General features: G+C 51.7%; 5 protein-coding genes across 5 annotated transcripts; 2 read left to right on the forward strand and 3 right to left on the reverse strand.

Moving 5' to 3' along the window:
- Positions 1 to 1,240: 1,240 nt before the first annotated feature.
- On the forward strand, positions 1,241 to 2,808 carry BU25DRAFT_469726 (MFS transporter; the record flags this gene model as incomplete). The annotated part of the gene is made up of 3 exons (XM_033710775.1): positions 1,241 to 1,436; positions 1,495 to 1,791; positions 1,841 to 2,808. 3 exons carry the CDS (start codon positions 1,241 to 1,243, stop codon positions 2,806 to 2,808), a joined length of 1,461 nt encoding a protein of 486 aa, XP_033560943.1.
- A 744-nt stretch (positions 2,809 to 3,552) lies between these two features.
- On the forward strand, positions 3,553 to 4,931 carry BU25DRAFT_393982 (NAD(P)-binding protein). Its single transcript, XM_033704722.1, has 4 exons — positions 3,553 to 3,666; positions 3,716 to 3,807; positions 3,860 to 3,973; positions 4,023 to 4,931. The coding sequence occupies exons 1-4, from the start codon at positions 3,647 to 3,649 to the stop codon at positions 4,826 to 4,828; spliced, it is 1,032 nt and encodes a 343-aa protein (XP_033560944.1). The 5' UTR covers positions 3,553 to 3,646; the 3' UTR covers positions 4,829 to 4,931.
- Positions 4,932 to 8,289: 3,358 nt separating this feature from the next.
- On the reverse strand, positions 8,290 to 9,288 carry BU25DRAFT_342790 (uncharacterized protein; the record flags this gene model as incomplete). The annotated part of the gene is made up of 2 exons (XM_033702926.1): positions 8,290 to 8,415; positions 8,470 to 9,288. 2 exons carry the CDS (start codon positions 9,286 to 9,288, stop codon positions 8,290 to 8,292), a joined length of 945 nt encoding a protein of 314 aa, XP_033560945.1.
- Positions 9,289 to 9,494: 206 nt separating this feature from the next.
- On the reverse strand, positions 9,495 to 12,464 carry BU25DRAFT_431802 (uncharacterized protein; the record flags this gene model as incomplete). Its single annotated transcript, XM_033708678.1, has 6 exons — positions 9,495 to 10,253; positions 10,339 to 10,403; positions 10,472 to 10,720; positions 12,141 to 12,157; positions 12,368 to 12,391; positions 12,448 to 12,464. The coding sequence occupies 6 exons, from the start codon at positions 12,462 to 12,464 to the stop codon at positions 9,495 to 9,497; spliced, it is 1,131 nt and encodes a 376-aa protein (XP_033560946.1).
- A 389-nt stretch (positions 12,465 to 12,853) lies between these two features.
- Positions 12,854 to 14,147, reverse strand: BU25DRAFT_71657 (uncharacterized protein). Its single transcript, XM_033712046.1, has one exon. It carries the CDS (start codon positions 13,854 to 13,856, stop codon positions 12,936 to 12,938), a length of 921 nt encoding a protein of 306 aa, XP_033560947.1. The 5' UTR covers positions 13,857 to 14,147; the 3' UTR covers positions 12,854 to 12,935.
- Between the last annotated feature and the right edge of the window lies 1 nt (position 14,148).

Here is a 14,148-nt window from a genome sequence, read left to right on the forward strand (position 1 = left end):
ATAGGTTAACTGACATCGGTAGCTTTACGGATTGGGGTTTGTTTGTTGCTATCGTTCGAGCTAGTTCAAGGCCATCACCCGATGGTATGCTTCGATCTTCGTGCGATAAACGGCATGCGTGAGTCCTCCACATCGAAGCAAGCGGATTATCGAGGCGCAGCATTTGTGACAAGTCAGGCTGCTTCAGACCCAGCCAACACTGAGGGTCGAGCCACAGTAAGTTCTTCGTAATGCGAGCGGGGCGCATCCATTCTTCGTGTTGCGACAGCTATGGCCGAGTTGAGATCACAATGGCGGCATTCAAACTATCACAACCCTCATGATTAAAGCATTTGATACACTTAAATTCTACAACCGCCCGGAGAAGCCGAATCGACTCCATGGAACTAAACATTGACTATCAGTATCCAGAGCTAGAAGCCTTTGGAGATGCTCTTCCGGGACAGGCCTTCAAAGTTTCTTCCTCTGGATCCAGCATCAGTCTATGGACCGCGGAAAGTGAAGTTTGTCTCCCGTCTCTTGCATCAACACGATCAGTCTCAGATATTTCTATCAAAGTCGTCTACGGTGTAAGTACTTTGCTGAAGTAAAGGTGTATTGATTTTTAAGGATGGAGGATCTCCAATGTTTGGAAAGTATATATACTAGTAAAGTTAGGTGGCAGGTACAAGCCATGTCATAGTACCTCCTTCTGGTACGATGATAACCCCTTCCAACATACTTATACGTCAGTCATTCAATACCAGTCGCGTCAACACCTTAGAAAACCTTGAAGACAAGACACTGACACAAGAATGAATTTAACCTTGACAACTTTGATGATATATATTGTGCACAACTCACGGCTTTCGTCAATGTTGAACTGCAAATAATCGCCATAATTGCCGCGCATAGTACTATGACGTAGTTGTGCAATTTGCGGCGATCACTTCTAGCACCGCAACCCAAGACCCGCCACAACCACCACCTCCATGTCGGAGAGAACGCCGAAATGAGCTCTTCAAGCACAACGCTGGGATCGTCCCCACGAGTAACGATGATGATGTGAGGGGACGGGACGTTTTACCCCGCACATCTGGGGTAACATGCTGGTATATCCGGGTTCGTATACCCAGCTTCCCCAATAAGGACACCAAGTCGGAACGGCTGCTCATAAGCACTCTGTCTTCGCCAGACTATGGCTCTTATGTAGGCTTGTACTGCTTGCACTTCAGGAGCACTCAGAAACGCCACCGTCAACATGGAAAAATCTTCGAAGCCTGTAAAGAATGAACACTTCGAGGACGCAGACCTCAAACACCATGAAGAGACGTTACAAGATCAGGAAGAGATTGAAATCAACGATGCGGCGGAAAACAAAAGGCTTAATCGACGGCTTGACTTGCGCGTCTTGCCATTGTGCTGCTGGGTCTATCTTCTCAACTTTCTCGACAGAGGTACGTTACTCTACTTCAAATAATCGCATGTATGGCCAGCATGTCTGATTTTCGCTAGGCAATATCGGAAATGCTCGAGTACTCAACGCTGAGACCAACGACGACATGCTTCAAGTCACTGGTTTGACTCCTCACGGCTATGCCCTGACCGTCACCCTGTTCTCTGTGGCTTATGCTGTGTTCGAGATCCCTAGTAACTGGGTTATGAAACACTACATCCGACCGTCAATGTGGTTGGGCATTCTGCTTTTCGTATGGGGTGCTTTGACGATTGGCTTTGCAGGAGTCCAAAACACCGCTACGATCATCGTGTTGAGATTTCTGATCGGAGCTTTCGAGGCAGGCTTCTTTCCAGGTGGGCCTAGCAATTCCAAATTAAAACAAGACAAAAACTAATTGATTAGGTATCGTGTACTTCATCACCATTTGGTACCGCTGGAATGAGCGCGCCGTCCGAATCGCCCTTGTCATCGCATTCTGCAACCTGGCAGGCGCCTTCGGGGGCGCCATAGCATACGGTGTCGGTCACATCAACGGCGTAGCAGGTCTCGAAGGCTTCCGGTTGCTCTTCATCATCGAAGGAATCATTACCCTGCTGTCTGCCTTCCTCCTATGGTTCTTCTTACCAGACTACCCTGCTCGGGCGAAGTGGCTTAACAGTGCCGAGAAGAAGTTCGCTGTCGACCGCCTGGCCGAACGAGGTGGTGGCTACAATCGAGAACATGCTACACGTAAAGAGATCCTGGATACATGCTTCAGCCCGCGCATGTTGCTACATTACATCGCATACATCGCAGATGTCGTTCCCCAGGGCTCCTTCACCTTCTTTACTCCGACCATCGTTACTGGTCTAGGTTATCAATCGATCCACGCACAACTCCTGACCGTCCCGCCCTGGGTCGTGGGATTCTTTGTCGCCATCACGATCTCGTACACAGCCGACAAATTCAACGCTCGCGGCTGGCACATTACCACATTTTCGTTGATCGGCGGTGCAGGCTGGCTCACCGCTGGTCTGCTACCAGCCGATGCATACGTACAACGTTATGGCTGCCTGTGCCTTGCTGCTGCTGGAGCTTTTCCGTGTGCGCCATCGTTGACCAATTGGGTAACCTGCAATACACCCAGCTTTTTGACCCTGCCATTAGCTATCGCGGTGAACAACTCCTGCGCTGGTATCGGGCAGATCATTGCGCAGTGGATCTGGAAGAACAACGAGCGCAACAAGGGCTTTCCAACTGGTAACTTTGTGTGCGCGGCATGTAGTTTTCTGGTCGCTGCTATCGCTACCACGCTGAGGCTCTGGTATGGAAGGATGAACAAGCTCGAGAGGTCGGATAGTAGAGGTGACCAAAGGATTTGGGCGCTGTAGCGGGTGATATCTGTCGTCGCGCTCGCAGCCGAATACAAGCTTATGTAGAGTTCAGAATGTTTATCTACAGATAAGCTTGGCTTCATACATTACTTGCCAACCGCGTATTTAATATTGATCTGACTGTAGACGCACTGTCGAGTCATCAGGAACAACTTACAATTTCATTGACGCGTACGTCGTGGTCAGACGGGTCCATCAATTGAGTCTCGAATGAGGACTTCCTTTCTGCGTTTGGCCGGTGCATCATCCATTTGATGCAAGCTTCCGTTTGATTACTTGTTGAGAAGTTTGTTGTCATGCTTTAGGAGACGATGCTGTTCAGATTTTGACGGCCAGACATCATCGAGTAGTTCTTGGCACGGGATTCAAATTCCGTGGAATTTCTCAATGCCAGACCAGCATATTTCGTTGTTGGACCACGTCATTTTCTCCAGCCATTCGTGCCTCTGGTTTGAGAAAACAATGACCAGCCTTTAGTTCTTCGGTTTCTCCGGGTTCTTTGGGTTCTTCGGATTCTTCGGTATCCTGGTCGCAGCAAAATCGCAGGAGAGATGATCACTGATGAATGAAGCCCATACCCGCATTTGGCAGGTGCGATCGATCCTTCTTGAGCTGCGCGAGAGCCTTCTTCCAAAATTCTCCCAAAGTTCTTCCAGACCCTTGCATGACGTCACGGCTACATGTTAATCTTCGCCCCACCACAACCGCAAGCACGCAAGCGCAACTGTAATCGGTTACAAGGGAAAATCAAGTGCAAATAGATTACATTTGACGACATCAAGTCAAGTGTAGATAAAAGCCTGGCGTTCGCTCGATTGACTCCATCAACTTCACAATGGCACCCAAGATCTTTCTGTACGTGATCAACGCCCGTGCTCGCTTGGACTACTAACGCCAATCGTAGCACAGGCGCAACAGGTTACATCGGCGGTGACACGCTTTACGAACTTTACAATAAACATGCAGACTATGAGATCGCTGCTCTCGTACGATCAAGCACGTGCACCATACAGTCGATGTTCGAACTTGGTACTGACAAAAACAATAGAGGAGAAGGGCAAGCCTGTAAAAGATGCTTTTCCAAAAGTTCGCCTCGTGATTGGTGATCTGGACAGCTCAAATCTCATCGAAGAGGAAGCCGCGAAGGCTGACGTAGTTATCCGTATGTCTCAAATCAGTCTGTATCGGGCTGTAAACTCATATGTTCACAGATACCGCTGATGCCTCGGACAACGAGCCTGCAGCGAAAGCCATCGCCAAAGGTCTCGCTTCCGGCCATTCAAAACAGAAGCCCGGATTCTGGCTCCACACCGGCGGCGCCGGCATCCTCTGCTGGGAGACCATGCGTGACGACAAGAAACTTGGGGAGCACTCGGACCGCGAGTACAACGACTGGACTGCCGTGCAAGACCTCACCGGCCTACCATCGGACGCCTTTCACAAGAACGTCGACGACCTGGTTCTGAACGCTGGCTCCGACTCCGTTAAGACAGCAATTCTCTGTCCACCCACCATCTACGGCCGCGGCCGAGGACCATCGCACACGCGCTCACGTCAGGCGTACGAGCTAGCTCATCTTATCTTAACAGGCGGATATATTCCCATCATCGGCCAAGGGAAAGCGCGCTGGAACAACGTCCACGTCGCCGATCTCGCCCAACTCTTCGTCCTCCTCACCGAAGCCGCTGTCTCAGGAAAGACGGACGCCGAACTCTGGAACGAGCAGGGCTACTACCTAGTCGAGAACGGCGAGCACCTCTGGGCCGATCTTGCGCGCAACATGGGTAAGAAGGCGGTCGAGTTGGGATTACTGAAGGGCGAGTTGGAGGAGCAGAGTCTGGGCAAGGATAAGGCGATTGATCAAGCGGGGTTTGAGGCGGTGAGCTGGGGCTTCAATTCGAGGGGTAAGGCGGAGAGGGCGAGGAAGGTCGTTGGGTGGAAGCCGACGAGTCCGAGTATTGATGATACGCTGGATGAGATTCTGAAGGATGAGAAGAGCAGGATTGATAAGAAGTAAAGAGCAAAGAGAAGACAGAGCAAAGCGCAAATAGGATGTATCGGAAGTTCAACGCATGATCAAGTGATGCAGAACGCGCACAATATAGCTATCCTCTGTAAACCTCCAGCTTGTAGCTCTCAAATCAGAGCCATCCTTAGGATCATGCAAACCAGCACAAATCCTACACTAGCTACAAAAAAGAAAAATTAAACAAAGCCACCCTAATCAGAGCCGAACCCTTCGAAACACTTCTCGTAAACTAAGGTGCTCACACTACCTTCAGCACCATATCAAGTGAGTAGAAAGCCGTAGCATCATCAGAGACATAGGTCAAGACCTGACCGACAAGCGCAATTCTGACTAATCCCAGCACGTAGACGCAAACCTGCTTCACTGGCAGCCTCGTTGGAATTGCTTGGAGTAGCAGCTTGTAATCTTGAATTGCTCCGAGAGTAGGGCCATTTGTCGTTCTAGTTTGCCAATGCGTGCTTATGTTTGCTCCACACATGTGTCGGAGGTGCATTGAGTGAGCGTCAGCTCTAAGGAGGAGGATTGTAAGGTTATTGGATTAGGGTGGGGCTGACTTAGTCGGCGAGGCGACACGGAGTCTACTCGCTTCCGTCTACCACGGTTCGCTTGCTTCGTGCGCGAAGACGGGCTGATGAAGTTGTACCGGATTGATCTCCTCTTCAGACCACGCACTGTTTTTTTAAAGCGCCTCGGTGACAAGTTGTAAGTGTCTGACCTTTTGTTCTAGTTGAGAAAGTCTAGTGTCAACGTATAAGTGATGCGCTTCAAGTGTTCTGACTCTTTCCTCAAGCAAATGTTAGTGTTCTGTGTTTGCGTCAGCGAGAGAATTATGGTCCCCAGATTCAAGATCTGATTCAGTTGATGCGCTGAAACAATTGTATAACTTAGATAAACCTGAACACACTACAGATTTAAGATTGTCTTGGCCGTTATGCTGCTCGACCAGTTTGCCGTTTGATGATACCTGCTTCTCTGAGGTCTCTATGAAAGAAAGAGGAGTATAAAGGATGACCCAAACAGAGCAGCTGGCGATGAACGCTGTTGTGTATTGAGTCACCTCTTGACTGAGTATGTAGACCCTGGAGTACTCTTCAGCATTCGTTTTGCCTACAGTTTGTACTTTTGTGTACGCCGCAGGGTGTGCTACAAGACCGATGATCGAAATGACCGGTATGGTCTGGGCTCCTAAGTGCTTGTACTTTTAAACGATATCCCAGTCTGCGTGATGTCTCATTGCCAACTTTTGAGCTTTGCTGATTCAGACAAAGACTTTGTGCAGTTACAAAACACTGGAGAACAATAACATCGTGATAGTCCGGTACATAGCAGGTATCAGTAACTTCCAATTTACCGTATGCTACACATTGCGCCGAGGGAGGTATTTCTCATGCATTTAGCCCTGCTGGTTCCTGCCACGAATTCGTGCTCTTTGTCGTCTGTCTGTAGCGTATCTCAAAAGCTGCATTAACATTGTGCTCTACCGTGATGTTCTTTGCCTACTCGGATTGTAATTGTACTTGGGTGTGCTAGTCTCCGGTCTACTCAGCCTGCTGTTGGCCCTGCGGTCGGTAGACGCCTCACCACAGGCGGCGTAGCAGCCGGTAGGCAAGCTTGCAGAGATTACAGGACAAGACGAGGATGACGCAGAGCGCAGTAAACCCACACATCAGGTCCGCCCTCACCGTCACCTCCTCTTTCACATATTTAATGGTCTCCGTTACTTGAGCCCTTGCCACCTGAGCAGCACAACTCGTCGCAGTTGCCTTGTACCCGCGCATCTTCACCGCATATCCATTCCGCTGCTGAATTCAACTCCATCAGTGGCTTTGCTCGACACCGTATTTCGTGGATACGCATAAGACCGTGGAGTTGGTCGACTGCGCGCCGGCACAGGTTGGGTGATTGACCTACTTAGTAGGAGTGAAGCGTCGATTAAGATAGTGGAGCGATAAAAGTATTGTATGGTCACGTATTGAAGACCATTCCTTTGTTAGTTGGAGTGTGCCTTCCACTTTGATCTGTGATAATTGCGACAAAGTTTTTAATTAATTCAAGCATCTTGCACTTGTGTAGCTTTGGTGAGTCTAAGTTTATCAGTGATGCATAATCTCACGCTACATGTACCTCTACCAGGTATGCTCCGCTAAATCTCTTCCCATGGTTCCTCAGCAAACAGTCGCTCCAGTGCCGTTGTCTCGTTATCTAAATCAGAGCCACAAACAGAGTCATTTGTGGAAGATGTGACTGTGGATTCAGGCGCAAGTGATGGGGTTGAGCAAATGGTCGGTGTATTCACTTCCAATATTGAGCCTTGCTCGGGCCCCTGGCTTTGGCGGAGTATCTTCCTCCCGTGTTGGATGTATAACTGCTCTTGCGAGGTGAATTTCCTCGGGTTCAGATTTTCTCGGTCTGGAAGGCATGCATAGTCATCGCCTTCTTGAGCTTCTGTGAGCTCTGTGAGCGCCCTCGGTAGGAAGCCAAGATCGTGCTTCTCCTTGAACGTCAAACCGAGCATCTGATTACCGTCCTTGAGGCTGCTGCACCTGGATATATCCAGTCTTTGAGCGCGCTTCAGATGCCAGACGGCAGCCAGGAGGTCGTTTATACCTGCACAGGCGTGTCCTGCCCAGTGCTCACACCGGGCTTGTAGGCCTTGGTCTTGTACACCTTCCGCCATCTGTACAGCTTTGCATGCCAGCCGCCTCATGGTGTCGTAATGCTGGTCTATCGTCGCTCCTCCGTCCTTGAACCAGGGCTTACCTGTGATGCTTTGGATGGTAGACTGAAGCACCTGACAGCGCATCAGCATGATTTGGATCAGGGTGCAACGCAGAGCAGCGATAGGGCCAGGTTGCGCCTTGACGCGGGCTACGATGTCTGATCGGTATTCTTGAGAATCATCGCTGTGTGCAGTACCTACCCACTCTACTATTGGGTCACCCCCTTTAGGACGCGAGAAGATAGGAGAATCTTCGTCTATTGACTCGGTCTCCGCTGACGACAGCAGATAAAAATCGCTTTGATGATCGACGTGATTGCCACTGAAAGGGCGGGCGGCGAACGCGAATGCTGACTGACCCGTCGGAAGTAATTGATGCTTGCAAGTATTCATTGGCAAGGTGCTGTTGTGGAATAGTCATTACAAAGCCAGTAAGGGAGTAACTCTTAGGGCGAAATAAACGTTTAGTCCGTTCGTCTCACTGATGTGTGAGACTTTGTGTAAGATGCTGCCTGGTCGAAGTTGAGTACGCACAATGTTGGGTGGATCATTAACATACTATATTTAAATCAACATTCGTCAGACGATAGTAGACTACGTACAATGAAGATAGTGAACATTCCTGGCGTCCCACTCTTACTCCAGCTGAACCGAGTCTCTATCGTTCGCTGGTTGATCAGGGCCATGCGACGGTCATTGGTACGATGTGAAACAGTAGCTCCAAGCCGGATCAGACCTCGTCAGTCTTTGACGATAAGTCAGTCTTCGAAGATACCCACCGATGCGGGAGCGGCATTCGCTTCGCCTTCTGAGTGGCACGGAACTTCAGTTGAGCACTTGTGCGCCGAAGCCTCCCCTGCAGACCCTGTCAATGAAAACTTGCAAGCGAAAAAGTATTGTCCCAACTCACATGTGATGAGCCAACGTTCAATTGCGCAAGGAAGCTGTCGGTCATTGAGCGGTTCTCGTCAAACGCGGAACGGCGATTCGGGAAATGGAGCAGTTCCAGTTCGTCATCGCAGGACTGACGATACTCGTTGGCTCTCTCGAAAAGCAGATTGTCCTCGCTGACCGCCCTGAATGCGTCTCGCGCTTGGTGAAGCATCCGGAGTTGGTAGTAGTAGATGCCTCTCTGATACTGTATCCTCGGCAGCAAAGGCTGCAATTCCGGCACACGGTCGCACAGCTCGAGTGCTTCACTGCAGGCTGCGAGGGCGTCGTAGAGCGAGTCGGGGCCAGTCGCCTGTAGGATGCTGCTCTTCAGTAGCAGTCCTTCGGCCCGAGCTTTGGGGCTCAGTGGGCCGCGCAACAGTCTCTCAATCTCGATCAGAGCCGTGCCGTAGTTCTGCTGTGAAGCAAATTGCTGTACACGCTTGAAAATGGGGTTGCCGCAGTCCTCTGAAGGTCTGAGTCTCCAGCTCATGTCGATGCGGCTTGGCGAAAGGACGATTGCGGTGCCGAACGTTTGGCTATCGGCGACGTCGTCGGTGCTGTTCGCCGTAGGCGGGCGATCGTGAGGTACTCCATCAAGACTCAGATGTAGGCGACGATATTGAACACGCTCATTCTCCAGCTCCGCTTGTGTGGCGAAACAGATGTCTTGGAGTTCTCGCAGACGAGCCGTCTGCGCCTCGAAAGCGGCCTTGTACTGGAGTGCGACAGCTTCCCAGGTGTCTCGGTCAACTTTAAGCTGGTGCACGGCCTCTACCAGATCGGCAGCATGGTCCATTGCGGTGGGCGGTGGCGTAGTAATGTACTGTGTGGGTAGTTGAATGGGTGTTTCGTTGGTGAAGAGATGAGGATGCCACGCATGATGAGGTGAGGTGAGCCAGAAGGCAGGCAGGAGCCAGCCTGTGCCTGCCCCGAGGGCAAGCGCAGTCCGCAGCCATGACGAGCTTGCAAACAACCAAGATCCGTCCCGCATTCTAGGCGTGCTTAGATGTTGAAGCCACCGTGCTTTGCAGCTTCGACAAAGCGCCATAAGCCCGCTTCTTCGGCCGCTTTTTTAACAGATGCAACTTCACTCAGATCTACCGGACGATTGATGTCTGCATATCTCACATCCTTCTTCGTACTCTCCGGAGCTTGCGCGCCGCCCGGATCGACAACGTTGCGTTTATCCTTGCCGCTGCGACGCTCTTTGCCAACGTGGGCACGGGGGAAGTATTGCTCCATAATGTGCACCATGATGTCCTTGGAGACGTTTTCCGCGAGCCATCTCATAATCGCTTTGCCTTCATCTTCCATCCCTGGCATTACGAGGTGTCGCACCAAGACGCCCCTCTTCGCGATGCCATCGGCTGTGAAGCAGAGATCTCCAACCTGTGCATGCATCGCCTTGATACTCTCCATGGCCGTTGCGGTGTAGTTGTTCGCCTTCAGCAACCTCTTGCTGGTGCTGTCCTTCCACACCTTGAAGTCTGGCAAGTAGATGTCTACCAAGCCGTCTAGCAGCTTCAGGCTCTCCAGCGAGTCAAAAGAGGATGTGTTGTAGACGATGGGTATCCGCAGACCGAGCTCGCGAGCGTGCAGGATGGAGAGGACGACTTGCGGGACGACATGTTCGGGTGTGACGAGATTGATATTGTGGCATTTGCCTACGTCCTGCAGTTTCATGTACCACTCGGCGAGCTCTTCGGGGGTGAGGTCGAAACCGTTGCGCTGATGGGCAATGTCATGATTCTGGCAGAACACCTGGAAAACGTTAGGTATGCCTGGAGTTACGCATCGAATACAGCAAATACACATTCAATAGTCCACAGATGTAGGTGTTACATACGCATCGCAGGTTGCAACCGGAGAAGAAGACGCTGCCAGAACCGTTGTGGCCTTGGAGACATGGTTCTGCACGAACAATCAGCGATTGTACCCCGACTTCCGATATACAAGCAGCTGATGATAAGTTTGCATGCCTTCTCCAAAATGCGGCGCGACCGTGTTGACCTTGACCTTCTCCGCGCCAATCAAGCAGACGCCTGTCTTCTCGTAGCGATTGACTCCGCACAGTCTCGGACAAAGGTTACAGTTGCTCAAATGCGCGTATGCTTGGGATCGTTTCTTGGATGCGTCTACAGAGCTGATCAGGTGATAGCGCTGGGTGTAATCGTCAAGAAGCCATGGCGGTGCAAGGTGGAGGGCTCGACGCGCGGGGTGATGGGGAGCTGCAAGGGTACATCTCAATGTGGATCGAAGTCGTGGTAGCAAACCCATGTTGCACAACAGTCTGTAGACATTGGTGGTAGCTGACAACTGCGAGCTCTGGTGTTGGTGGAGGTGGGATGAAGCCCATGCCTGCAGCATGACGTAACGTGCTTTGTCGAGGCACGCAGCGCGCGCGCCTTCCAACACTTCGGCCTCACCACTAACCTGTCTGTCGCCACCTCACTTCGTTAAAGATCTCACATCAATGCTCACAACACAGAGACGCGGAAGTTCTCTGTTTCATATCCAAAATGGTAGCCGTGTTGCTAGTCGCAGTGGCCGCAGTGAGAAGTCTGATTCGTTTACGGGGCAGCAGACGCGTAATTAGCTGGAAGTTGAACTCCCCTTCCCTCTGCTAGTCAGGTCGAGTGATGGGACCCCACGATTTACCATAGCTTGTAAGCTTTGGTGTACACTAACCCTGCATCAGTAAAGTATGACCAAGCGTTTTTGCACGACGTTCATCAAGGCCAGCTAGGAAGTTTGTACCACTGTTCGAGCAGGTCTTCATTTGATTACGAGAGTTCAACCTTGGAACCCTTCGTAAGCCTGTTCATTCGGTTACACGTTCAGAATGGTCGGCCATCCCCCGGACACAATGTCATGCTACTTGGCTGTCGTCGACTGCTGCGTTTTCCCCCGAGACACTTCTACCACTCCAGCGCATACCTGCCAATATTCTCGCCTACCCCAAGGAGCGGCTGTAATGTCGACTCACTGCAGCTATCCGCACGGCAAGATCCACAAGTCATGCCCGATCAGTGAACTTGAGGATACACCCGTCGATACCGTCAAGTACAACACGTGATTGACAGCTTCGCAGTTGCAGTAGTACTGCAGATATTGGTTTCCTCGTTTGAATACGGCAAGATAACACGAGCCAGGCTCGATTGGGTAATAGTGATGGCTGTGTACTCGCTCAATTGATCGATCAGCAAGGCTCAGTCTCTCTTAGTGGTGACCGGAACTCTACCATTGGATCCATACGGATACGGCACCGGACCCAAGGCAAGTCTACCTGAGCGTTGACTCCGGTACAGACTTTCATCACGTCGTACCAAGGCCTCTTCCAGGGCAATCACATCGTCATGGCCATGTCCGGACCGCTTTCCGTCAGTTGCGCAGTGCTGCTTTGCACAGCAGCTGCCCAGGTATAAGTATAAGCTGTTCATCTCTAGTTTTATACCTCAGCACCGTCAGGCTGAGCCTCCATACCGCCAGCAGCTATTTGTATCACAAACTGATATTCTGTCTCCAAACATGCACGCACTAGCTCTTCTCCCCATCCTTTTCGGCCTGCCGTCCCTGAGCGCGCTCGTCAACAGGCAGTTCCCACACCTCATCATCCCAGTCGACGCCAACGCACCCAACCGTGCCTACGGCACACAGCTAACCGGCTCCATCACCCAGCAGGTATGCATCTTCACACCAACTACTCATCCTTACTAATACGTCCCAGAAATACACCGAGATCTCCTTCGACGTCCCCTCGAACGACGCCCAATGGTGCCAGCTGCATTTCTACATCAACACCAACCCGACCAAAGGCGCACCCTGGTCGCTTTGGGGCCAGGCCCCCTATCAGTTCAACATCTCCTCTCTCCCACCGACCATCAACAAGGATAAGGACACTTGGAACAGCAGGCCGCAGCCCATCACGACAGTCGCTACGGTCACACTTAGTCACTCTGGCAAGACGACCATCAGTGGAGGGACTATTTACCCCTGCCCGAAGGGTCAAGTTGCGCAGTTCTTGTTGCATCCGGCGAGTGATGATCGGGACTTCGGGCTTTCGTGGTTCGAGCTGGATTATCCGGCGGAGGAGGGTGGGCCGCACGGGATTGTGTTCGATATGCTGAAGTAGAAGATGGAGAAAATTCGCGCTTGGACACTGATGTGCATGTTAAAGTTCACAGTTGTGATCGAATAATCAACCGCCATACAATCGAAGAAGATTACCTTGTTTCATCCACACGTTCCTCATGATGTGTAGTTTCCTCTAGTTCATGGTAAGCAGACAGCACGATCACGAACAGGTTCAAGCATAGCACAGCGTGTAGAAAGTCCACCTGAGTGGAAAGATCCATTCATGACTGAAGTGTATATCTACAAGAGAATAGAAGCATCACCGCTACAACTTTTCAACAACCGGTCGTCTAAGCCTAAGCTATTTACTTAACCGCGGAAAGCGCGGGCGTGGGTGCGCGAAGTGCGCGCAGCAATAGCACGGCGGAGCTTCTGGACAGCGCTGGAGCCAGCGTTGGCCTCGAGCCAGGAGATGAACTGCTCGATAGTGAACTCCTCAGGAAGGGTGGAAGAGCCAGCGGAGCCGGTGGCAGTAGGGGTAGCAGGGGCGGCGGAGCTGGCAACGGGGGTAGCAGCCTCGGTGGAGGAAGCGACAGGAGTGGCCTCAGCGGCAGCAGAGGTAGGAGCAGCGGACGAGGCAGGGGCAGCAGTGCTGACGGGGGCAGCAGAGCTGACGGGGGCAGCGCTGGAGACGGGAGCAGTGCTGTTGCCGGAGCCAGAGCCACCACCCATGGTAAAGTCGATGCAGGACTCATAGGTCTGGTCGATGGAGGCGGCATCCCAGTACCACTGGATCACGCAGTCACCCTTGTTGGCGCACTCGCTGCTGACATCGGGCATAGTGATGTCGAACGAAGTCCAGTCGGGGTGCTCAGAGATGGGGGAGGAGGTGAGAGCGTACTGGTCCCAGCTGATGAGGGGCTCGCCAATGACCTTGTCAGTCTTGACGCTGACGATGGAGACGTTGGCAACACCGTCGTGGGGAGCACGGATCTCGACCTTCATGGGAATGACCTGGCCAGCGGTGTACTCGAAGATCTCACCGGCGTCGGCGAAGGGGACACCCTTGCACTGCCACATGCGGCAGTCGGGGTGGGAGCCCTGCAGGTTCTGGAGAGCACCCTGGACGTTGCCGTAGTGGTCGGAGCTCTGCTGGTTGTAGACCTGGTCACCGCAGGCAGCCTTGAGGCCATCGCCGGGAAGACGAGGGGAGGGGGAGGAGATGAAGCCGTGAGCGGCGACGGAGGAGACGAAGCCAGCGAGGGCAACAGCGGCGGAGTAGGACTTCATTTTGATGGTTGGTTGTTGGGTTGAAAGGTTGTTGGTAGAGAGTGTGATGAGAAGCTAGCTTCTTTGAAAGAGTGTAAAGAATGAGTGTGGTAACAACGAATGTCAAGGTCACAGACCTAGGAAGCAAAGAAGCTGATGAATTGGAAGAGGAAATTGATGTTTGGGCAAAACAACAGGAAGAGCAGTGTCAGACGCCTATATACGCCCTCTTTCATAATGAATCATTCCTTCCATGCCGTGTTGTGGGTCGTTCATTAAACATTCGAAACTGAGTCCCGATGGAGTGCAGCCT

This window comes from Macroventuria anomochaeta, assembly GCF_010093625.1.
Source record: "Macroventuria anomochaeta strain CBS 525.71 unplaced genomic scaffold BU25scaffold_19, whole genome shotgun sequence".
Lineage (NCBI taxonomy): Eukaryota > Fungi > Ascomycota > Dothideomycetes > Pleosporales > Didymellaceae > Macroventuria > Macroventuria anomochaeta.

Coding starts and splice junctions, on each gene's coding strand:
- BU25DRAFT_71657 (XM_033712046.1), bottom strand. CDS start 13,856: ATGAAGTCCTACTCCGCCGCTGTTGCCCTCGCTGGCTTCGTCTCCTCC.
- BU25DRAFT_393982 (XM_033704722.1), top strand. CDS start 3,647: ATGGCACCCAAGATCTTTCT. Junction 3,808..3,859: donor CGCTGCTCTCGTACGATCAA/GCACGTGCACCA, acceptor CAAAAACAATAG/AGGAGAAGGGCAAGCCTGTA. Junction 3,974..4,022: donor GAAGGCTGACGTAGTTATCC/GTATGTCTCAAA, acceptor ATATGTTCACAG/ATACCGCTGATGCCTCGGAC.